The sequence below is a fragment of the Atractosteus spatula genome, chromosome 17, assembly GCF_055471065.1.
Source record: "Atractosteus spatula isolate fAtrSpa1 chromosome 17, fAtrSpa1.hap1, whole genome shotgun sequence".
Lineage (NCBI taxonomy): Eukaryota > Metazoa > Chordata > Actinopteri > Semionotiformes > Lepisosteidae > Atractosteus > Atractosteus spatula.
Genome location: NC_142722.1, coordinates 8007492 through 8033975, shown reverse-complemented (window position 1 = coordinate 8033975; position 26484 = coordinate 8007492). Strand labels below are relative to the sequence as shown.

The window sequence follows — 26484 nt, the reverse complement described above, 5'->3', positions numbered from 1 at the left end:
CTCGTTAACCCAGTCTATGCTGCGTGGCACCTCAAGCTCAGTCAGGCTCAATTATACTAAATGACAGATGACTTAGAGCTCCATCAGCAGGCTCTGGTGTAATGAATAAATGGACTCTTCAGCTCCTGATGAGAAGTGACTGGGAGGAAAGCTGCCCACCACAGTGAGACAAAATAATGATCAGCACAGGGAAATTTAATTTTGCTATTTCGCAACTGCAAATTGGATCCAACTGAATAAAAAGCTCCTTCCTCTAATAATGTGCTGTGTGTGTTGCTTCCCACAGACTGATAAGACTTGCGTTACAATACTGTACATATGATTTGATATGTGTAGAATGTGCATTTCCTTGGTCATGCTCTTTTGAAGTGTGTAAAACTGACCTGGCCAAAAGGGGTAAACTTGCGATTCATTAACTCAGACATTAAAATTTGTGAATAGCAAAGCAATCTAATTTGTCCTAGCATATGCAACATTCTGTTTCTAAATTACATACAATAACTCTTTCTTCTCAACATGATGAATGAAGCAGAAAATGCAAATCGCATAGATACTTTTTTTGCAGTGCAATCTCGGAAGATGCATGCAATTTCAACCACCACAGATCTGCGTGGCCTGAAACAAATGCTCCTGGGACAACTTACCAGCTCATATTTGAATTTGAATCAAAGATAGCTGAAATTAAAACGTGAGTTTTAAAAAAGAATCGTACAGCTCTCAAGATAGCTTATTCGAGACTGTTAAGACAATTTTACTAGCATTGCTTGACAGAGAGAGCAAAGGCTTTTACATCCTATCAAGTATTCTGAGCACTGCTGGAAACATAGCCTAGTCTGACAGTCATTACTCTATATGGTCCATATCTTTCTGGAGCATGAAAACTTGATTTTAGCCTATCCTATTTGGTTCCTTGACAGTAGCTACTGACACAATCATTAGACCACAGTGACAGCAGGCACAGTCATAAGACCAGTTATATGACAATAAGCTTCAGTCAGTAATTCATAGGAAGGGCATTTCCTCAATCCTCTTCAGCTCTGAGGACTCTGACATTTTCATAGTTAACATGAAATCATTAGAACACACTCCCCCTTCCCACAAACAGACCTCAATCACACTGAAGATCTCATTAACTGGTTCTCTGTAACTCTCTTTTAGTCATCAATTAACATTTGATGGTACACGTCAATTATGTAGCTTTACATTCTCTCTTGACAAACAGATACGATGCTGTGATTTAGAACTTTGCTTTCGGAAACAAGCAGCTGCATCCGTGTGTGCATGACTGATAAGATTAAAAGATCTCAACAAAACTCTTTTAAATTGTACAATAGCTCTTTGAAATATGACATGATACAGGCAAAATGTTATGTCTGTAACATGTAATAACGTAAAAGATTATGTACATAGATATTTAACCTCTTAATATTATCTTAATTGTGACAACATAATGTGGTTTGGGACTTTAATCGTGTTAAATAAATAAAAATAACTGTTAATGTTTCAATAATTGTGTAGGTAATGATGCCACATACTATTTACAGGATGATAACAAAATAGTGGACATACTGAATACCTAAAATCAGATTTATTTAGTTCTACAGATCCATAGCCTTTGACACTAGAGGGTAAATATTGGACAGTTTTTTAAATGCAATGCCTATTAAAGTCATCATTTTTTGACAAAATGACTGTTATGTGCATCTAATTTCTTTTCCTGTCAGCCATCTCCCACTAGAACACAGATTTAATGATTCTAGTCCTTAGGGTAGAGTCAACCTTTTGCCCTGGGTACCTGCTGTGAATTCATATTGTCTCTTTAGTATTTCTCTGTTTTTGTTCAGCTAATAAAGTATTAGTTAATAGTTATTTAAATGGCGATTTGTTTAAAAATGTGTTAGCCCAATGAAAATTATACTCTGTACCTTTCAAGTACATCAAACAAATAGTGAACCAAACAGAACACATGAACATAGAGAACGGTGTTAATTTTGCTATGTTTGCAACCATGTCCATCCATCCAATTTCTAAACCTATTTATCCCATATAGAGCTGCAAGGGAAGGCAGAGACTAACCAAGCAAGCAAAGCTATAGCAGAATACACCCTAGTCAGGATGCCAGTCCATCGCAGGGCACACACAGACCCAAACAAAAACACACTCACCCCAGAGCCAATGAACCTCCCTGTACTGTATGTCTTTAAACTGTGGGAGACAACTGGAGCATCTGGAGGAACCCCGAGGAGAACAGGGAGGTAGCGGGGACAACATACAAACTCTAGGCAGACAGCACCCCAGGATTGGAAACAAGGGACCCAGAGCTGTAAGGCATCAATGCTAACGAGTTTGTCACCATGCTGTCTGTGCCTTAATATGAATTTGGGAAATGCTTAATATGTCATTGAACAGTTTCATTCTGTCGCATCACCAAAGGCAACCACATGCTGAAAAATAAATGCCCGCATGTTCAGAAGGTAGCGAAGAAATGACAGCAGAAGCATGACCATAATGAAACAGCAGCCACTGCTCTCTTACCTAGTAATAATAGCTAAATGAGGAGGGCTCATGCAGGCACCCATAAAAAGCACAACATTCTCGTGTCTGGTGTTGCGGTAGGCCATGACCTCTCTCTTGAAGGCTTTGAGCTGGTCCTCATTGTCTCTCTCGATGTCTATTAGGCGAATGGCTACCTCACCATGCCAGCGCCCATGGAAAACTTGACCAAAGCGTCCCTTTCCAATGAGCTCCCCGATCTCCAGCTGCTCAAAGGGGATGTCCCATTCCTGGAGGAAGATGCTAGTTTGACTGGCCTTGCGGGGGAAGTTGCGAGCAGAGAGGAGAGAGAGGTTCATCTCCTCGAATTCATCCTCCGAGTCCTCTGCCTCATCGTTCCCTTCCTCATTCTGCCAAAGGAAAAAAAAAACAAGGCAACTGCTAAGGAAAACTTCAATTCTTTTGCAAAAGTTGTTTATTCAGTCAAAATAAAAGAAGAATCAGTGTGTCGTCCCATAAAAATTGAGTGCTGTTTTCTAACACAGAGCTTCCAAAAATGATATAAGATTATTTTCGTTTTTTATTTTCAGCAATTAAATAGGAAACAAATATGTTATACAATGAACTGATATAAGTAATGATGCGAACAACAGCCTATACTTTTGCAAGGATGAAAATCAGCCTGGAAACATTAATAAAAATCCATTTAATAATACCCAGCACTTTGTAAATGAAGGTATATGGGAATATTTTTGGTATTGGCTCCAGACAGCCTTATTCTATTGCAAATAAAAAGGAGAGATAAAAAACGTACTCACCTCTGATGTAGGTTCAACTTCAATTTGTAGTAAGGGGTTCCCTTCTTTACTATAAATAAATAAAATTAATTAATGTACTACTGTACAGGTAAACATATGTAAATTGTATGATTAACAAAATGTACTTTTATGAAAATCTTTCAAAGTCAATTTGAATTGCAGGCCCTATACAGTAAATAGCTGTATAAATTAATAGGAATTTAAACAAAATGATCTTGCAACCTATCATCCAAATATGCAAAATTCAACCTGTATTTTTCCACTAATATTGATGGGGAAGGATTTTCTACAATTATGTGTGATTTATGTCATGAAAGTATGTAAAAAAATGTGATGCTTCCCCAGTAGAAGTGCTACACAGATTTGCTCTTTCAACTTATCAAGAACTAAAGTCAGTCAGGTCCTGAAATGAGCATTCATTAACCTATAGAACACATCATTTTGGTGGTGTAATCTTGAATCTGTCACTTTGGTCTGGTTAGTGTTATCACTAGAATTTAGTTTAATATTACTGTAGCAATACTATAGTCTCACAGTATTTTCATATGTATAAAGCTAGTGGCAGAAAACTGAGTGGAATAAATACAGCATATGATGTATAAGAGCAGCCCCTCTTCAACATTAAGGTTTTAGATGATGCACAAAACGCCAGTCTTCTATCTATTGAGTACTGTAAATAGCGAAAGGAGCACCTAGTAACTTAAAATCTGTGCTTATTTAGCTAAAAATGCATCTTAAAAGTACAGAGACACCCTTTTGAACTATGGTAATAGGGTCTCACTCCTGATTAATTAAAATAAATAAAATAATTTAAGGCCATGGTAGTTTTAGAAATAAAACTATTTAATATAAAAATAAATTAGAAATTATCACTTTGAACAGAAAAGCTTATCATTCCATTGGCCACATAGAAAGTGCTATTAACAGGTGTCAAAGCTATCTTAAAACAATGGATGTCTCATCATTGTATTTTGTGAGCAATACAAAAAGTAAAACCCCAAAAGGAGCTAGCTTATCTATGAGAGAATTCTTTAGCCAGACATGATTTTCCAATGCAAATCAAAATGTTACGAGTCATTATAATTCCGCTGTGAACAGACACATCTCAAACCCTAGCAGCAATACGATACTCTAAGGGTTTTTAAATGTCACCTCTGCTAACAGGGGCTATACATGGAATTGACTATATAAGAAAAAGGACTGTATGAAGCCTTTGTATCCTTAATAACCCAAAGACCTATTAGCTACTAGAGGGTATCATTATCCTGCAAAAATTCAGCAAAACAGGCTTTTTACTCAGAACTTTGAGCTAAATGGTAACATTTAATCCATCTTAAATTAAGTCATTTGTAAGGAAGTGTTAAATATGCAACAGTGTAGCGTGTGGGCTACCGGGTGGATGTGTAACGAGAAAATGTACAAAAAAGAGCTTTTCAACTTTTGGAACTCAGAACTTTTTTCTGGTTGGGGGGGGGCGGTGGGATTCAGGTTGTTCCAGGTGTATCCAGCACTGGTTTTACTTCCTGCTTTTAATTTCCTTGCAATCTATTGCTTTTTTGTTAATAAATCCCATATGGAACATATTGAAGCTCTCCATTCCATATGCTACGTTTTATTTCACAAAACATGCCACAGCTGCACCAGTTCAAGTACCGCATCAGCAAGTACGAAATCACATTGCTGATTTCCCTTTTGCTATGCATCCCACGGCATAAAGGCACTGTCATATGTTTTTGAGAAGAAAGGCTGATGAAATCGACTAAACTGAAGAAAAAGCACAGACAAAGAGGCTCAAGCCCAAGAAACCGTATTGCTAATTCACCTCATAATCTCAGTTCATCCGATGACTCATCCTGGTAGAGAAAGTGTTTCCATTAAAGAATGCTTCTCTTCACAAGCATCACATCCTCCTTGTGTACTATTGCGCACACACTTCCAACACCCATCTCAAGCTCTTTTGTCACGTTTTCTTCCAGTTTTTTTTAAACGGCTTTCATCGGCTCATTGAAAGATTATTTTCAAATCCGTGTCTTAATGTCCAGAGTGCAGGCCTCTGGTTTCGCCATTTAATGAAAGGCATCTTCACAGCCATTTAAACACGAGCTCCAAAAAAAGTTCTCCACAGCCAGACCTAAATTAGAAGGAGAATACTCCCACCTCCCCTGTCTCACGACCCAGTGAGCAAACACATATTTCTTCTTCTATCTATGTGGGGGTCTCACCACTTGACCTCCATCCTGTTTTTTTTCCCCTTCTTCCTGCTGACATTAGTCTTGACAGACGGCTAAAGTACAGAAGATCTAAAACAAAAAGTATTGGAACTTTTAGATTTAAAATAAGTCTCTATGTCAGCGGTCACTATCTTTTTGGGAAAATATTTTCTAAATCCCCACATTCACAGGTAAACGTGCAGACAAGCAAGTGAAACATGAATTCTAGCTCTAAAGGGATACATATTGCAATGGGTGTTTCAATGGATTTGCTGGAATATTCTGAAACATCAATCAAGACCAACCTATAGCATATTCGAGGAAACTCCTGACTGGCAAAACCCTACAAAAAAGGGTTCCTTTAGTATTCTGAGCTCAGGAATCAATAACGAATCTTGGTGAATTATAAACTGCTTGAAATTACATCACCCTTCTGTCATTTGACAGCCTAGCCTAGACCCATGCTTGGCAAGAACTGTGATTACTAGCTCTTTGAAATAAACAAAAAAAAATACAGAAGAACGTGAATCTTACGCTGAATCAGAGTTGACTGGATGCAGAATAACTTGTGGCGCACGACTTGGTGCTTCTGGTGTAACATCTGGAGGCAGGGAAAGAGAAAAGGAGAGCTGACACTTACTGTACGTCACAGTCAGGGAATTAAAAGGTAATCATGAATTCTACATCAAATGGTAAACATGAACTCTCTCAGGGGTCCTCAAAGGAGGAACATGCCACTTATTTAACAAGAATCCTTAATCCTCAGGAAATTAAACCGAAAGTGTATGAATTTATTCATATCCTCTCTAGTCAAATATTTATCAAAGAGATGTCTGTTAAGCTACAGACGGGACAAAGAAAGTCACGCAACTTGCTTCATTATCACTGCAAAGTCCCAAATGTCAATAATTAAGGAACAAAAAAACACTGACTTAAGAAAATGCTGGGACTTTGAATGTGGCTAGGAGTAGGTAACATCAAAAGAATTAGCTCTTGCTTGCTTGTAGTGCATTATGGGAAGTATTAATGGCCAATTACAGCTCACTTACCTGGAAATATGAACTGCTGCTTGTATTTGAAATAATGAGAAGCTAGAAAAAGAGAGAGGACACAGCTGTAAGCTGAGCTATCAGCCCAAGGGGTACACCACAATCTATCAGTAATCTCTTTGTGTCTAAGGTACATTTAATTTGGACTTCAATTAAGATTTCAATTATTTTTTTAAAAAATTGCTAGTTTCAGGTAAAAACATTTTTCTCATGTGGTTTGACCATATCATTATTTTTATAAATCCCAATTAATACCTCGAGATTACTTTCTGACACATACATCAGATCGAATATCAATACCGAGTTTTCTAAACATTCCTGTTTTTTTCCTATGGATTCAGAATAATAGTAAGTGAAGTCTATTTTAAAAGTTTGACTCCACAGCTAGTGAAAAAGCAACATTTAGAAGGACAATGTTTTACTGAGATGCTCTCTCAAACTAGCCCCCCAAACCATAGCCATTCTAGATTTTATTTTACATGGCACTCAGATCAAAGAACGTGACAGAGCTTAAACAGCGCTGCCTGGAAGCATTTATTTCCAGAATTTAACTATTGAACTACAGCAGTAAAATCACTGGCACAGACAAGAATTAGTATCTTCTCTCATGCTACGAATTTAAATAAAAACATGTATACACATAAGTAGTTCAGGTGGGTAGCTGCGTCAGCATATACACATAATATATAGTACACACACATATATTCCTGTCTAAAGCTACATAATTTGTTGGTAAGAATTCTTTGAGGCATACAATCACATGGGGAAGACATACTTGTTAAGTTAAATTGTTTCTGCTGGCGGGCACACTGTGGGGAGGGGTGGAGGGGAGAGGGGGGTGTAGCACTTGGAGGAAGGGGGGGTGCTGGGGATGAGGGCGTGGAGGAAGTGGTTGATGAGGGGTTGCTGCTGGAATCTGGTTGATACGGAACCGGAATGTGGTCCTGCGAAAACAAGTGTAAAGAAAGAAAAAAGTGAAAATGTTACACAGAAAAAGATAAAACGGCGATATATTTTTTTTAAATTCGTGGACTGGTTAATGTTTTAATATAGATGGTAAAAGATCTATTTATTTACAGAAAACTTTGATTAACAATTATAATTTACTCCCCGGCGCTAGATCTTACACTGGCCTCCGTGTCTATCCTGATTTTTCTTATTCATCAAATGTATTTTGCTCAGAGACTTCCAATTCATTAGGTCTCATGCACTTAGAAAGATGTAGGTAATATATTCCCTTTTAAGGCTCATTTGCAATATTTTCTCTCCAAATGCAAAGGAACAACAGTCCTTCCATGTTCTGTAATTATTTTCTGAGCATATTCAGTAAAAGAAAAAAATAAAATAAGAAAAAACAACCCTCTCATTCAAAGGCCTTTTATTATCATACACTTCTAGCCTCCCACTAGAGTTACCACAGCCTCATTACTCAGGCTTTTTTTTTTGCTTTTTGCTCTTTTCCTTCTTCATTATGAAACATAAAATGCTTGATGTCTAATGGCAAGCTTCTCTTGAGAATGGAGTATTAAAGACACCATGTTCCATCCAGCTTTCATAATGATGCTTGTTTTTCTATTTTCTGTTTTTTTCACTCTTCCAACTCTATAAATGAAGTAAAAACTTGTAGAAATTGCTCCTAATTAGTTAAACTAACACTAATTTCCCTGAGAAGTTTTTCTAAAAGTTGGATACCAGTTCACAGTATTTTAATCGACCGAAAGCTATATAATATGCAAGTTAACTGAATATTATTACCGTACATGAAGTATCACACAAGACCCAATGAGTTGATTTAGTGAACTTCACAACAAAATTAACCAATTCTAACCTGGACCATACATGAACAATATAGCTTTAATATCGTTTGAAGTATGGAACAACATACTTTCAAATTTGTTGATAAAAAGATACAAAGAACTATCTTGTTAATTTCTTTATAAAAAAATGAAAGATTCACCTTATTAATTTTGTTAGTTTTTGGGAGTGTTTGGCTGATATGCAGGTCTGAATATCTGGGTGGTCTCCTGAGAGGGTTATTTATGTCACATGGCACAGATTCAGTCCGAACAAGACGAGCTGCGAACAGTCAAACAGAGGAGACATACTCAGTGTACAAATGTAACACAACATCCCTGAGATCTCTTTATAAACATTCAGTGATAGACTTATTAGTATTATTTTTTTTAATCTGTACAAACTGGAAACAAAGCATTTTACTGGGTAAATAGGTATTTTCAATGTGCAAAAATCTAGATTAAATACAAATACTTGATTTACAAAAAAATAATTATGTCAGTTCTGATCAATGATCACTCTGAAGTATATTATTTTATTTCCTGCAAGTGCAATGTGCATAAGCATTCTCTTATATTAATTTATTGCATTACCTTGGGTTGTTCCTTGGTGATCTTTTAAGCCAAATGAAAAAGAAAGGATTAAAGAATGCACTTCAGATGACGGAAAGCCTGCATAATGTAATTAATATTACTGTGACACAGGTATGACCTAGCTTGTCAAAAAGCATTAGCCACGGCATACTCTTTACTTTGTTGCATTATACAAAAAAATATATTTATTTTACTTTACATTCTGGAGAAAGCTTGGGCACAACTAAAAAATGTATGGATTACAAAAATATGCGCTCAGCTGTAACAGGCTAATGACATGCTCACAATTAAAACGATGTCAGACAAAATAAAACAAAACTGACATTTAGCATGACATTTTAAATTTATTTGACATTCAGCATGACTTTTAAACATAGCATTGTATCAGTGTTTGAAAAAAGCTGTGAAAAGAGGTCAATTTCCTTGAAAGTCAAATTGACATCATATACAGCATTGTAAAGGCACAACACATAGGTGATCAAGCTAGGCATTATGGTTTCCAAGTGTTAGCATCAGTTTAATGCTAGCTTCTGATAGCCAAGCGGATGAGGAATGCAGGTGCGTCTGAATGTAATTTTCAATAATTGTTTTTCCACCCACTTGACCGTTTTTACTTGCACTTATGCTTTTGGCACATAACTGCGTCTGTTGGTTAAAGCTGATTTTGAAATGTGGCATAAAGTACTAGACACAAGAGACAATAAGTCCCAACAACACCAAACAAACCAACGCTTGCTCTTTTACCAGCGGTTATCAGGCCGTATGCTATAACATCAGAATTCATGACGCACATCCATTCCTTATGTCACTGTTCACACATGACTGTACGGATTAGTACAACACACACATTGCAAGATTAATTTTGTGTACAATGTGCTTTTACGTACTGGCAATAAAAATTAATGTCATGCTTATGTGGTTTCTCCATTGAAAGACCTGTCTTAAAAAGCTCAATATTGGCAAAACTAAGATCAGGCTTAGTCCACAGGGGTTACAAAGCAAGACTAATTAGTTCCAATTAGATATCATAGTGGGTTATTCACATTTGGTATCTGACACTTTAGAACTGCTGTTTACTAAACAAGGCAGGAGTTACAGTTCACTGTAATTGATTTGGAGGAAGAGTTTTTAAGAGGAATTCCCTGTCAGACCCCTAACAGTTTGTTATCACATCAGTCACTCTCTCCTGATGAGAAAAACACTTGAAAGCGCGGTGAGCTGAATGTTTCTTTTCAACCCTAAAGCCAGAAACCCGTGGTGCTTATTTGTGCTGTATTTGAACAGCCCCTCATACCTCCACGATGAATAATAAGTAAATGACAAGGTGGGGCTTCTTTGGTGCATTTGTTGTGGCACTTCAACCTAAAAAACAAAATTAAAATATTACTCTTTTTATAACTAAGCAAATAAACATTTAGAAAGAATTGTGGTTTCTCAAAGGTTATTAGTGGTAAAGGTACAACCGTTTTTTTACAGTTTTTGCCATAGCAACAAAATATAACTTAACAGTTATGTGCCTGAATTACAGAGCTTAGGAAACAAGTATAATTACTCTACAGTAAGAAGATAGCATAATGGTTACAAAACTAAAAAAGAATTAAATTGATAAATGGAGGCTAATCAATAAACATAAAACTAAAGATGATTTTCCAAATACAGATTATAAAAATACTGATGCTGACAGAAATGTTTGCCTTTATAACACTGTGCAGTGAAGTAGGAACATGTTCAATCTGTTTGAAAATGTGACTGTGCCTTAAGCCAAAAGCTGTTGCTCATTAGGTAAGAATTATGAAAAGCTTTTTCTCTGCAAGATAAATAAACACAACAGACCCAATAATACCTTTACTTGGAAATTAGTATTACCAATTCAGACGGATGTAACTATAATATAATATCTCTTGTTAAAGTAATGACAAAATTATTTCCAGATTGTAATTAGCATGCTAGCAATATTTATAGACTCTAGAGGGCAATACCAACTATAATTCTAATAAATATATGACTCCTCAAACACCTAACTTGTGCTTTATTAAAACAGGATTTGAGAAACATCTCCTTTGTAACGGCTAATTTAATTTATTACATTTTCTATTATTGAAAAGATATGACTCTCTCAATTTAAAAAACATCACACTGTGTGTAAAAGGTATTTTTCCACTGATTGAAGATCCAGCAAACTGTATTATTAACCATGGCCTATATCTAATAACAGATCCATGACATCTTTTCCTAATTTGTTTCAAAGTTTTTATTGTATTGTAAGATAAAATTGCTTTAGAAGAGTTTTAGCTCTTGCTGAAAAACGTATTAAACCCAAGATGACGCTGGTTTAATGTAACACACACAAAAGGGAATACAGAAACTATTAGCTTTTGCTTTTCAGGGGATGGGTCATTTATTCAGTTAATTCGTTTTAAATTGTGTAGATATATACGGTGAATCAGAAACGCTTTGAAAGTTTACTGCATTGAATATTTCCATGTTACTTTTTGAAATTCCAAGTCAACAGTGGCACACTAAAAAGCCATTATGCTTCTTCTTTACACTGTTAGACCAAAACAGGCCTATGTTCCTACTTATTTCACGGTACTTATTCCACTGCCAACAAGACAACAAGAAACATCAGTAATATCACAGCTGGCTCATCTACACTTGTGAGAGCACAGCACCGATAGGGAACACACTCCACAGATTCCTCGCGGGAAAGAGGTGCTCTTCAGTCACCCAACCAGTTCAGGAGGTGTATTGGTTGGCCAGGACCTGCCTACATTACGATATGCCCATGGGCATGTCACAAATTATAATGTTGGGGATGTCACTGGAAAGGTTGTGCTGCTACATTATAAACCAAAAGAACACAACTTCTGATGCTTCACCTTAAAACTAGAATATCTTAACAGTTGATCAAAGTCTTCACCCTTCACCCTAAAGTTTTTTAACATGAACAGGCACTCCATACGATGGAAATGAAGATGCTGCGATGGACCCTCAGCTTGACAAGACTAGACCATGTCATGAATGAAGGGGTGCGAAAAACACTCAAAGTCGCCCCAATCACTGAGAAAATGAGGGAATGGCGCCTGCGATGGTATGGACATGTGCTCCGCAGCAATGACACATCAATGGCAAAGACCGCCCTCGAATTGAACGTGGAAAGCCGCCGGCCCCGTGGACGACCATTCACGCGCTGGCTGGATCGGCTGAAAGACGACACGCGCCTCGCAAAAGTCACCTGCCGAGACGCCGCAGACCGTACGAACTGGAAAAATCGGTGCAAACAAGCAGACCCCACATAAGTGGGAAAATGCAAAGAAGAAGAAGATCAAAGTCTTCACTCATCAAAAAAAAAGCTCTCATCTGGTTTTTTATTCCATCGGACCTTTGACCTATCAACTTTTGTTTTCTTTCCAGATTTTTTCCAGTCTAAAACTCATGTTGGAAAGTGCTCGTGAGAAAGAATGTGATAAAACCTGATGAAATGTGACACTCGACGGAGCTCGAGGCTCTATGCCCTATAACATCACTCATATGAACTAAAGAAGAGCACGAGGACTGCTATCCTTCATGGAAACTGTAAGGCCCTGCTTTGCATCCTTTAACATGAGAATAAAGGCAGCCAAGACAGTGGGAAACTAGATCCAAGCATGAATGTCACCTCTGCACCTAGGAATACATGAAACAGGAAACATTTATGCCATCTAGTTGGCTTTAGTATCATTGCATGACATGAGACTACTCGTGCAGGTGATGCTAATGAATGCCTTTCTTCAGCTGCCACCTCTTAGAGAGCAGAGCTAAGACGGAGGATGAGAATATGACAGGCCATGCATGCATGGATTCTCTTCAAAATGATGGTGAATGACCCTCAATAATAGCCTATCAGTTAGGGAAGAAAAGAACCCTTCATCTTTGTGTTAACCTGCACTTCCACACTTCAGAGTTTGTATCCATCAAGGGCATTTTTACATAAATTCTATAATCTCACATGCATGTCATTACTGAGATACCTTAAGGTCTCATTTCAATTCCTTCAGTAAATTTTCATATGTAAAATGTCTCAACACAAATGGAAACATACATAAAGTTCTGAAAGGAGTGAATGCCCAACATTTTTGTCTTTTCATAAACTTGCAACAACTTTCAGAAGACAAAAAAACACAGATTTGACATTTGAAAACAGCCTAGGAGACTGTCTGCCTAATAAAACAAATCTTTTCTGCTGAATTATAGCTTTCCATTCAAGACAGGAAAGAAATTAGGGACATACTTGCAGTTTTTACATTTTAGTCCGAACAACATTCCTTTTCCACATACTGTGCATGTCTGAGACATCCAGTATTTGGTGGAAAATCTGCAAGAAAAAGAGAAACAAGAGAAACATCCAGTCAAGAGGTACAGCTGAAGAAGTGTGTTAATCAAATTCAGTAATATGTCATCAGACGTATTTCACCAAAACACCAAACTACTGTATCATGTGCAGTTGTGTCCTCTTTCCTAATCCCACTACATTGGGTAGAAAATTATTTCTGCAATTTGACACAGAGTGACCCGGAGTGAAACATGTTTTAGCATTTTACAAAACATTATTTTCCAGTACATGGGCAGAAGATGATGTAAAAGTCAAAGATATAAAGTCAAAGATAAAGAGATACCGAGCTGTGATTATATAAAACATAATGCAAATGTTAATAATTGTTATTATTATGTAAAATACAGCAGAGGGAGAAATAAAGAAACATAACGCCATAGCTTTAGTTTTATCCTCAGCAGATATCCTTTTTAAATATTTAACTCGCTTGCTTTCAGCATGATAGTTCATATCTGGTTTACTATGTAATTTAATTCCAGTTTTATCCTTAAACTGCACGAACAGTCCAATCAAAGACATCTAATCATAATTTAGGAACAATCAGCAAGGGCAACTGCACAGGCTAATAAACAAAAGTAAAGGTCTTTCAAAAGTATTTACCATCCACGCACAAACTCCATTACAAACACATTTAAACTGTGCTCAGCTATAAACTACATTCAGCACCTCAGTTCAAGAATGCCTGAGTGACAGCACAAGATTCTAGTGTATTTACCATCAGTCACCTAAATGCTATTTGAGGCCAGCTGGTAATAGAGAATGACAAATGTTGTTTGACAGAACAAAGTATCTTCATTAGACCCTCCATTTCACCTCTTCACAGTTATAACAAAATTTAAAAGTCTTTATTTTTTTCCTCGGAAATGATATTAAAACAGATGACATGACAAAACTAAAGTGAACCAGACCACTTTTTCAACTTGCGCTTATTTCTTCTTCCCTGCTAGTCTGGTTTTGTATTCAGTACAATTTCATCCAAAAATGAAAAAGATATGTTTCTTTTGTAACAGCCAAAGCAGTATGATGTGTGCAATGCAATCCATTAAACTTGTTCAACTTAAATGTCAATGGATTCCAAAAAGATTCAATAGCACTTGGGTGTAGTGATGTCATTATCATGGGGGTGCAATACAATAACATTATAAATGGACCCAAATTATCTGTGAACCATACTTATAAATTCAATTTTACCTAAGAATGAAGAGAAACATACAAGTATATAATTGTACCTCCCCTGGAAAACAGAATTTTCCCCAAATAAAGAAAAAATAGTACATAAGTACTATTAAAAGTACTGTACATATTATATTTTATTTATTTGGCATAGTATTCCTCACATTCACGATCTAACTTAATTTAAAATTTAATTTATCTATTGAAATATTTACAAGAGCACCATAGCATTTAAACTAATTGTAACAATATTACACTATAAAGAACTTTTTATTCAACTGATCAATTAATCAATTTTTAATTTTAATCATAAACAGCATTGATCTGGCGAAATACACTATGAAAAATGCTGTACTCAATATTACTATCATAAGTATCCACACTCTTCATTTACTTTATCTCACTGAAGAAACAGTTAAACAGAGCATATAATTTATTTTCATGTAAAGATAAGACAATCTAAATGGACATCAAGCTAATAGAACATTTTATATTTTCCAAAGAAAGAACAAAAATGTCCTTTTTGTCCCACCCTCAACCTCAAGAGTCTGACCACAAACTGTTCCCTGAATTCTACAAAGCATGTAAGTGGTACAATTTAATGGGAATTACACATGTGATTATTAATACTGGCCAACAACTGAGGCAGCAGAACAGCCTCAATCCTCTGCTTTCTGAACTGGATATCTGTGGGTGTAGGATGAAAGACTGTCAGCAGGCAACACACCTAAAGGGAAATTTACATATAGCATATTAGTGGAAAAAGAACCACGCTCTTTTCTTCACTGTAAAATACTTCAAAACTGTTCATGTCCATTAAAGTCATTTGGAGTCACCGAACTGAGAATAGAGAAAAACAATGAACCCAAATTTAGCATTTAAATTTGCTGACATTCTGCGTGAGGAGAGCTCGTATTAGGTAGATTTTTACCTGTGTTTAATTGAGTTTCCCAGATCTCTGCGGGGTATCTGTGGGGACCATCGAGGCACTGAAAGTGTGTCTGCAGAAAAGATAGTAAGGAAATCGTTAGATCAGAGAGGGAAGAGATTCTTTACCTATTTGAAGAAAATGATGTCTTATTTTGAAATGCATTAGAAAAATTATTAGATTAGGCTCCAAATCATTCATACCCCGTCACAAAAAGACTGATTTAGCAAATCATCATCAGGCATCATGTATCATTAATACAGTACATTAATGTCTGGATGATAAAATATATTTGTAAGTAATCAATGTTCAAATTGTGTTCATACTTTGTACATGTGTTTTAAATAAATGTTGTAAATGTATTTGAGTTGTTTATCAATCTTTACATGCTTTTCTCATTGTACTCCATTAATAATAATAATAATAATAATAATTCCTTAAACACTCCACTCAAAGTGCTTTACAGGTAATGGGGACTCCCCTCCACCATCACCAAAGTCCAGCATCCACCTGGATGATGTGATGGCAGCCATAGTGCGCTTGAACGCTCCCCACACACCAGTTATCAGTAGGGAGGAGAACAGAGTGATGAAGCCAATTCATAGATAGTGATTATTAGGAGGCCATGATTGATTGGTAAAGGCCAGGGGGAAATTTGGCCAGGTCACTGGGGTAACACTCCTACTCTAGAGTTAATGACTGTTAATGACCACAGAGAATCAGGACCTCGGCTTTATGTTTCATCCAAAGGACGGCACCTTTTTTCACAGTGTAGTGTCCCCCTCTAGGCTGGGTCATTAGTACCCACACAGACTGCAGGGTGAGCACCCCTTACTGGCCCCTCTAATACCCCTTCCAGCAGCAACCTTAGTTTTTTCCCAGGAGGTCTCCTGTCCAGGTACTGACCGGGCTCACACCTGCATAGCTTCAGTGGGCTGCCAGTTATGAGCTGCAGGATGATATTGCTGCTGGTATTATGCAACTCAGGCTATGCCATTAGCTCAGGCTCACTACTTTCTCCATATTGCCATATGTATCCCATTCACAACCTTGTCCTTGCCTACCGCTGTCCTACCCAGCTTCAGTCCCATCCACTAGATTTCCCATACCCCCTCACACCCTCTCCTTCCTTTCCACAGAAATCGGTTTTACTCATTCTCTTACCACCTCTAGGGGCCTGCTCAAGACTGAGGAAGAAGCTTCAACCAGTCCACTTATATTTAGTCTCCAATTACAGCTCAGCTCACAGTATGTGCTTGACTTTCAGGCTGGAGGTGTGATTTGCTTTTTGCTCCTGTTCCCCCTGAGCCTGGAATACATGCTACCTGACTCATGTCTTCACTGACTGTTAAATCGCCCTATTTCAATTGCTAACAGTCGCACCTGCATTGTGCTCCCAGCTTGTGCTAGCCTTAATTTTCAAAGCCTGCACTAAGCTCAATGTGCCAATGTGGTTAAAAGAAAGCACAAAAATCAATGTTCCTGATATGTAATCACAGAACATTTAAGGTATGAACTGAAGGAAGCAGATCACAAGTACAGACCTGGTGATATGGGGGACCTGAAGAGGTGCTGTATACAAGATACAGGATACTCCTCCTCAAGGTTATCAAAGCTGAAAGAGGTTTCATAAGTAACCTACTGTATAACTGGCATTCATCTGAACATCCAGTATTTCTCAAACATATATATTTTGATAGGTATTCTATTTATGTATACAATATTCTATTTATACTGTACATACAATATTGTAAGTACACAAATCTTAAATTTAATTTATTGTTTAAATACAAAAATAAAACATACTGAACATGCAGTACAACTGGCTTTTGATGAGCTTTAGTTAATTTTTAGTTGATAAATGAATTTTAGTTGATTTGCAATAGAACTGTAATTTACATTACATTCTCACGATCTAATACCGTAGATCCTGACATATCCAAATGTATTAAATTATTAGATTTCTCCTAGGTTTTAGGCACAGTCAAAGCTGAAATTGGTGTACTAAATCTCTCATACAGAAACTGTTTTCAAGCAGCCACAAAACACTAAATTCCTGCTTTTCAGTTATAAAATATATATTCTTTTTGATATCTTACATTCAAGAAAAAGAAGGATCAGATGGCGATCAAAGCCACTGCACAAGAATATTGCAGCTTCTTAAAATTACTCCAGTCTTAATGCTTATGACTGAATAGCAACAGAAAAAAATGTGACTGACACAAAATCACATTAATATAAATGATGTGTGCCAATATAAGCAGAGTACACTTTGCATTACACTTAATGGAACTCTCAGCACTGTTCTGAAAAACAAACACTATTAGGAGTTCACCTTTCTCAGTGAAAATATTGTCAGTCAAGAGGGTTTACCACAAATAAAAACAGAAACATACTGTGAGCATTTCAAAAGCATTTTTCTTTTTTTAGACAAAGACTTTTGTTACACAGATGTGAAAAGGGTAGGCCAGAATTTGATAGCCAGGGTGCAAGGACAAAGACCCCATGCAAAACATTAGACTAGCCCTGGAGATGGAGGCTTGCACAAAGACCAAAATCAGTGCCCTGTACACCGAAATCAGGTGTTTGTGTGAAACCAGTAACCGCAGAGTGGGAGGTGATACACTAACTTCACAAACATTAGCCACTTTATGAAGCCAGTTAGTTGTTGGGCATTCATCACTCATGAATGAGGGGGAAAAATGCTGGTAGCCCAATGTTTAGGAGTCCTGAAGCAATATTGAGGAGATTTTGATAGTACAGCATTAATCTCAAAAGAAAGGAATCGTTCAGCTCACAAGAGCATAAGCTGTAGCAGTGGGAGGAAGCTAAGAAAATAGATATACATGATACACCACATTGCTCTCACAGCAAGTCAATGTTTCATTTGATCCTTATTAATACACACCTTTCTTACTTCTGTTGTAATATTTGTATGATTGTTTTTTTATTGTGCATGAGTGTTCGTTTCTGTCCATACGGTTTGTTCATAATGAATGCATGATACATTTGTGTATACAATTGTGTAATGATAATAACATTTAATAAATAACTAACCCTTCCTAACCCTAACAAATAATATTACATTGAACAACAATAATAATACATGCAAGTTTGTGTCTTCACTAGATATCCTTATCCATTGAATATAAATCATTACAAACACTTCATCACACATTAAAAAATAATTAGAGGTTAGAGTGAATGATTCATGTTGAAATTGTCTTATTATATACACAAAAACAATAGTATACTTATAGTATGCACTTTAACAGAATGAATTATTTAGTATTAACATAAACGTAATGAGTCTGAAACAGTGCTTATACCTTCAAATTAATGTCAGTAATTGCAATAGAGAGTCTAGGGAAACCAGGATTTTAATGAAACTCCTCCCTGGTTAGGATATGCTCTTGCAGTTTTTAAATATTGTCCCAAGCCCCTAACCACTGGCTGCTAGTGCTGATGCTGAAATACTGTGCAAAGTCTGATTCCCAAATTTTATGCGTGATTATTGGGCACTAATATGTTTGGCACTGAATGCCACCAGACTTCCTGACTCTCCATTAGTTACTGGTAATACAATTTGATAAAACCTTAAAAGGGCCTTGCTGAACACTAGCCCCATTATAATTATAATCTGCTGTACAATTAATTGTTAAAGGCCTAGAATACAGCAGCAAAGGGATGTCTTGCAGTAGTTCTTAAAGCTTGCTGGGTGTTGAGTGTGAATGGGGATCTCTTTAACCTTTGTTGACAAGATTATTTAAATTAGATCGCAAGTGATTCCCCTAAAATTCTTTAGAATGGTTCTTTATTTTGCGTAGGTAGTGGCTATAAATCACATTTTTTAATAGCTGGGCTCTAATGGGATTTGACTCACTGTTTATGCAGAGCCATGATGTTACCTTGAAAATAGCTCCTCTTATTGCACGATCTTCAAATGCGCCACCACTAACTCTCACCAATATACATGAAGCGACACCTTAAATTATTCATGTGGTTTATCACATCTATTAGTTTACCTCCCTTTAGAGCTCCATGGGTAAAGAAAACACTTGGAGGTTAATAGACCAAACAAACAAATTTTCACAGGCCTTTGTGTGTGGGGGGGGGTGCAACACAGAGCTCTCTGTATATTTACAAAGCAGTTGCATAAAAGCTTTCCCACACACATAGGAAAGTTAGACATTTGTTCTCTGTATTTCCTTCTATCCATTTTCTAGCTGCTTTATCCCATTTCAGGGTAGCAGGGGAGCCAGAGCCCAGGAATCTACCCTGAATGGGACACAGGACACAAACTTCAGGCAGATAGTACCTCAGGTCTGGAACTGAACCCAGGGCCCAAGCACTTTGAGGCAGCAATGCTGACCACTGTGTTGTCTACCCTGTCTTTCCACTTTGTTGGACTAAACTTACTCTGTGGTTGGATTCCAGGTGACAACACATATTTTGTATGAGATGGAGAATTTCTACATGAAATTAAATTAATAAAGTTGACTGACATTTCAGAAAACAGTAAAAACATACGGTACATGTTTTGTCTGACAGATAAATACAAGGTTTGGTGCAATTATAAGCAATGTTGTCTTATGTTATGTATCACATAAATTGTAGTAAGTTATTTGAAACTACAGGGTGGAGTAAGGGATTTCATTATTCTCTTCCAATCCTCCACAAAATCTCATATTTCTTTTACGCCATATCAAACAAGCATTGCTCTCAAAAAATAATAGCATGACTGACTGTTAATTGCTTTAATTAAGAAAAGAGATTGAAAGAAATTAGCAATACCTTTTAGCTGACAGACAAAAAGAATGTTCAAGCCCTATTAAGTTATTTTGTTTTCTCGCTAATTGAACCTATGACTAAGACCTCCGTTGTCCATTAGAGAGGTAGTATTTTGAATTTTAGATGAAGGTGGATTGTTATCATCTTTCTGAGAGCACTTGAGCTGAGGAACAGTCCTTTGAGAAACCACACTTCCCATCTGCATTGTTTTCCTCTCTTGAGATATGCTCGATGACATTTTTAAATTCATACTCACAAAGCCATATCAGGTGACGTAACCAGTAGTGCATGATTTACTATTTATTTTCCCGCAACCTTGCATTATTATTATGTGACACATAGCACCTAGCCTAACCCAAGCCCTCCAGTTTGTAGAGTTTCTATGGAAACGCACAGAATTCAGTCAGTCCCATCACTTTCTGCCTCTCATGAATCTTCAATGTGAGCAATTCGGATACATCCAGTGCATGAACTATAATCATCCTGCAAATTAGATATTAGAAATATATAATCATGATAAAACAGAGAAAGAAGCATATAGTACTTCTGCCATGAATAGTGAGTATCTACAGAATTTGGCAGAATTTGGTGAACCATTGCTCTTGTATAGGTACTTAATTGAGCATTATACTGTATGTGCAAGTATAAATTGTGTTTGTCTATGAAGACATTACTGGACACTCAATATACTATAAATGCTCTTTTGCTATTTCTAAGCATTTGTTGTTTGGCACTGAATGCGTTATTTTCTAGGATTGTTCTTTTTATTTTGCTTAATTTTCTTAACTCCTGGATTTTCTTAACTCATTTATTTTGCTAAATGAATTAAATTAATTCACAATATAAATAAAGCAACCATGCAAAAACATAGTTTGAACTCTAAGTGTAATCTCAAAAGAATTTTGAGTGTTTTCTAATATTTAGAACCTTCTTTCACAATAACGTGACACCTTAAAAGTTAACACACTTAATGAATGCAACAGTCTGTTTGCTCAGAGTTCTTTGAAAATAGACACATTGTGCTTTTAACATGCCCAAACATAGAGGAATTCCAGAAGGATTTCCATATAAATAAAAAAAGTATTTTGCATGATATTTTCTAAAGCAATACACCTTCCATTTTATTCAGGTTGGTAAATTTCAATATTACAGGCAAATCAAATTTTCTTGTCCCTGCATTCCAAGAGGAAAGGTTTTTTAAACCTTGAAGATTCAATCACATGTTGCTCAATATGACAGCACACTATATGGCTTGTGTATGTTTTTGCAACCATGAGGGAGCAAAAGCAAAATTATTTGCACAATCACATGGTTACTACAGCGATGCATACGCAACTCAACTGGCAACACATCCTAATCAGCAAACCTATCATCAAGAGGCTTCTTTCTGCATAATGCCAAATTATCAGAAATAAATCTTTCAGCTAAAAGCCTGCTCTAACTGAATTCCACCTCCTATAACTTAAGACTATATCATGGCCGAATGGACCAGATTCAAAATTAACATATGGTAGCTGCAGCAAAAAATGAAGACAAAAGAGCATTTTTGCTAAAAGCAAGTTCAGAAGTTTGGTTAGATCCTAATAAATGAGACAAAATATGTAGAGAGTATTTGGAGTGACTTGCCTAGCTGAGAGAATGGCAGCCTAGCTGTGAGGATAAGGATGTCCAAACCCTCCCTCACTATTGTGAGGATTAGTGATAGATTTCTTTTTAGTAATGTGCATGACTTCTGTGAAAAAGTCATGACCCACAACCCTATCTTCAAGCACAAAGACAAAAATCCTGACATAGCCTATAAATGTCTTTGAATTCTCCAGATCATGACTATGTTGGCATATTAAAATAAGACTGATCAACTGAAACAAACCTACAGTAATCACAAACTTACAGTTTAGTCATCAGCAAAAATAAGCAACACTAATCCACTCTCTGCGTCCAGTGGCTGCCTGCTCTTTCTCTCTCTGCCTTCCTTGCTCCATGATTAACACGCCCCACTTGAAAAGGGCAAACAAACTTTCCGTGCACTGGTGAAGTCGTCTCCTGCCTGCCGTTCGCTGAGCTGCTGACAGAGATCCTAGTCTGTTGCACCGTTAATTTCAAAGCTGCAGTTAACAACCTTCAGCTCGGTTTTGTACCACTCTCCTTTTCTTCCACACCAGAGCCCGTTGGATAGACCAATTTGCAAATAAGCAAGTTTGTGAATGTTAAATTTCCCGAAGTCCCGACCCTGCTCTACTGACAATGGGCACAGAATGTGTTCCCCAGCGATGGCACTTGAAGACAATGCAGGTATCATTATTTGTCTATCATTCCAAACCTTTTTTCTCTTCTTCACTACGGGCAAATGACAGCTGAGGTCATTTGTCAGCTTTCCTGACAACTTTCAACAATTAAACTTTAGTTCAGGATACACAACATAGACTGAAAACTGTGAAATATGAAATGTGAAATATAGGTAAGAAAACAATAAAAAGATACACTGAGCTCCAGAATACTGAAGATGCTTAAAGGTTAGAAGAGGAAAATCACAAAAGTTCCATCAATGTCTTTAATAAGACCAAATAACAATACAAGATGCTCCTGGCAACGCTGTTAATTAGTTAAAGTTAATCATGAAACTCAAAAAGGCAAAATAAAGAGGCTAAATCAGCTGATCTTATTGTCTTTATTCTTTTATTAACCAAGACTAAATACAAATTCACAGATTGATCAGATTTCATTTCTGTCTCCAAGTACACATGCTCTTTTAGATGGCACAGTATGATAGTTTACGGCTTACACAGAAGTGCTCAGTCTTGAAGAAAGGCCCATATATTTTCGAGTAATATCTAAGATGGATATTATGAATGTCATCTTATGTATTAAACTGTTCTTTTAACTATTACAAGAACTTCTTGGGTGATTCTTCTGATAAAGGAGCTTCAGCAGGTTCTGTCACTATGGTAACCATACACCATAGGGTTTTTAATCTTTCTGAAATACAGAGACAAGTAATTTTGAAGAATCAGTAATCTTTGACACAAGAAATTAAACTGACTAGAATTTAAAGCACATAAGTATTTGTTTTCTGACTCGCCTCTCATACAAAATAAACATCTGCTTTGGCCTTTACAAATGATCAATTTAATCACAATCTAAGTAAATGCCACATTAGAGTGGTGGCTGGCACTGCCTGTCTCACAGTTTATGTGCTCTAGATTTGATTCTGGATTGGGACTCCCTGTGTGCTTGTTTGTAGCAGTGTGTGTGTTTGTAAGTACAGTACTCTGCCGTGGGCATTCTGACCAGTATGTAGTCCTACCTTGCATCCCTTACTTCTGAGATTTAATCATGAGAATCTGCAGGCATAAATTCATATTTTATGAAACAAAGATTCCTCTGTTGTGATACTTTCTACTGTTGAATTTGGTTGATTTTACATCTAAGATGCTTAGTAGTTTCCTACTTTACACAAAAAGCCTTTTATAAGATTTACTGTTACAAATGAATCTTTCTGTCGACTAAGTACTGAAACATACACAATATTTTTCTGATAACACCGGATATACATTGTCATTATTATTTATGTGAAGAGAGAGAATGTTATAAAAAAGCAGTCTCTTAAAAAAGTGTGTAATAATGAAGTTAATCAATGTCCACTTATTAAAGAATATGAGATCAAAGGTCACAAAGATGTATTTTGATAGCCAAGGAAAAATTCCCAGGTTAATCATTTTCAATTTGTCTCAAATGCAGTTGTGTGTTTATTAAGACCTTTGGAATCTATATATTGGATCAAATCTCAATAACATGTATAAGCCCAGAAAAAATATAAGGCTTGGGTCAATAGTTGGGGGAGTTTTTCCAAACAATGTAACCTGTTTCTCAAAATTGCATTTCTGCAATGATTTTAACTCAAACATGTTTGCAAAAGCAATATATTTGTCTTAACTCACTTTACTGCTGCAAACAGTTGTTGGACTGTTTTCTATTAATACTTGCGCTAGATAAATCAGAAGCAGATTTTCTCCCTAGTTTAGTGAGAGATGAAGATGCACCTCTACAACCCACTTAGTTGAAGTAAGACTTTACATGTTCACAAACCTTTTACGTTTAAAAAAAATAACATTAATGTTTGTTCAACATTTTTATTTATGCATAAAATGTCTTGCTCCTTTTGCAGTCTACTAGTCCTTGGAAGCAAAAAGAAAAAAAAATATTTAGACAAAATTATTCAGAAGGAAAGCTTGATAATGCAGTCAGGTGTCTTACTTGTAAAACTGAAAAATCAGCCGATTTGTTGTTTGATCTGACAGCTACACACAAAATGCAACAGGTGTTCTTCTGTCCTAAGGCTATCCAGCCACAACAGGTGCTCCAGTGTCTAAATCACAAAAGCAGGTATTTCTCATTGTCAGTGAAAATTTAGATTTAAACTATTCAAGGCCACCTGTACAGTGTTTCTGTCTCCCACTGCTGCGACTGAATTCAGTTTTGAAGTCAATCCCATCTAAACACAGAACTAAAAGATTGTGTTTAGTGGCAACAGACAAAAGAAAGTGCCCTTGTCAGAAGATCAAAGGTGTTCTTCAGTGATATTAACAATGTATATTAATAGTAACGAATGTAAACAATGTAAATGAATTTCTAAAATAAATTAAGCCCAGACCAAATTAAGTGTTACACTCCACCTTCAAATGAAAGAAATGTTAGATCTTGATGGCAAGAAGCTTTCTTCTATCCAAAGGAAATCTGTCAAATTGCAAATTATGATGGGGTTTGTAATTTGTAAGTGTATAAAGATGGTATGGGGCTTAAATTACAAATAATAAAGGAAACTAAATACTTGGAAGGAATATTTCTAATCCATAATGTACTGTATGTTGGCTGAAATAAATACATAGGTAGGTGGAATCTATACATTTAATTACATGTTGAATGACATAAAATACATACATAAAGTGTATATAAATACATATACGCACGTGAAATATATACATGAAATCTTTAAACAAATGATTCTACCAATACTTTAAATGTTGTCTGTGTTATTACGAAAACATTGAGAGTAATGTTGTTTAAACACGTCTGTTGCTTGATTTCAAACTTAGCCCAGGCAATCATCTTTAAAGAATGATGCGCGGTCCTCCTTTTGCACATTTTCACCCCGTTCATACTGACAGAGCGGTGCCAGATGAATACAATTTTTGAAAATGGGATTGTGAATGAAGTTAATCATAATCCCTTGGCTTCAATGCATGTTAATCACGCACTCGTTAAGCATCGTAGGCAGGGTAATGCAAATCAGAATCGATTCCAGACAGACATTTAAAATTGTTTATTGGGCCAAAAGGTTTAGTAGATTAAGGGTGTTGATGTCTTCCATGAACAGTCCAAGCAGAGACAAATTATACGCTTTGATGGGACAAACAGGGCTGGTAAATGCTGTTGTGAATCTGACTGGTACCCAAGAGAAAACTCCTGCAGTTCGGTAATGTTATTTAGAGTACTTACACTGCTGAATGAAATTATTCTGCTGCTGGTCCCTGTATCAACAAGAATTCATCTTAATCTCTATCTTCATAGTTTTCAACAGAAGGCTTTTCAACCACAGCATGTAAAAGTGCTCCTAAATGTAAAACAGTTACTACTAATACAATTTGGCAAGTAACATAAGTTACTAACGTAAACTCTTCTTTTACCCTAAAATGCATATGGGGGGGTTGCACACTGGGGTAACACTTGACTTACAGGAGGATGTGTTTTACAGGCATTTCACAATACACCATTCTTCTCACTTTTAGGAAGAAGGTCTTTCACAACGTTCGTGATTAGGTCACAACTACTTCTGCTTATCTTCAAATAAATATCACCCTTCTTGGTTACCCGCTTGTGTTTGCTTTTTCACGTCCACCCTTACAGACTGGCTCGTCCCTCATTAAAGGGATCTGGGGGGTCCAAGAGCCCGATCTTAATGGTGGGTTGTCATTTTCCTCAGCTAAGTGAGTTACCCGAATAAAACTCAATATGCGAATCATACCCCTTCCACACCTTAGAGCGTGGGTCCATACTGCTGAAATAACAGTTATTTGCATTTAGGGAGGGGGCTTATAGATGTGGGAATTGTATATGATTTATTAGGTCACCATGGAGGTGACTTAACATATAGGGAGTCTGATATTTAAGGCTTCCTTTGTTTAACATTCAGAAATATTTATTTTACATTGAGGGGCAATTTTCCATATTATGGATTGTACAATGCTTTGATAGTCATACAGAGG

The 26484-nt window shown here is 36.6% G+C and overlaps 1 protein-coding gene across 1 annotated transcript in view; it reads right to left on the bottom strand.

Moving 5' to 3' along the window:
* ksr2 (kinase suppressor of ras 2) overlaps positions 1–26484 on the bottom strand; it is a 90131-nt gene that overhangs the window by 16705 nt on the left and 46942 nt on the right. The window contains exons 7-16 of the mRNA XM_088935892.1: positions 15434–15503; positions 13228–13311; positions 10252–10319; positions 8958–8978; positions 8528–8646; positions 7346–7514; positions 6571–6612; positions 6056–6122; positions 3312–3360; positions 2536–2903 (exon numbers count right to left, since the gene is read on the bottom strand). Of these exons, the coding sequence (XP_088792018.1) occupies positions 2536–2903; positions 3312–3360; positions 6056–6122; positions 6571–6612; positions 7346–7514; positions 8528–8646; positions 8958–8978; positions 10252–10319; positions 13228–13311; positions 15434–15503 (1057 nt within the window). The remainder of the gene's footprint in view (positions 1–2535; positions 2904–3311; positions 3361–6055; positions 6123–6570; positions 6613–7345; positions 7515–8527; positions 8647–8957; positions 8979–10251; positions 10320–13227; positions 13312–15433; positions 15504–26484) is intronic.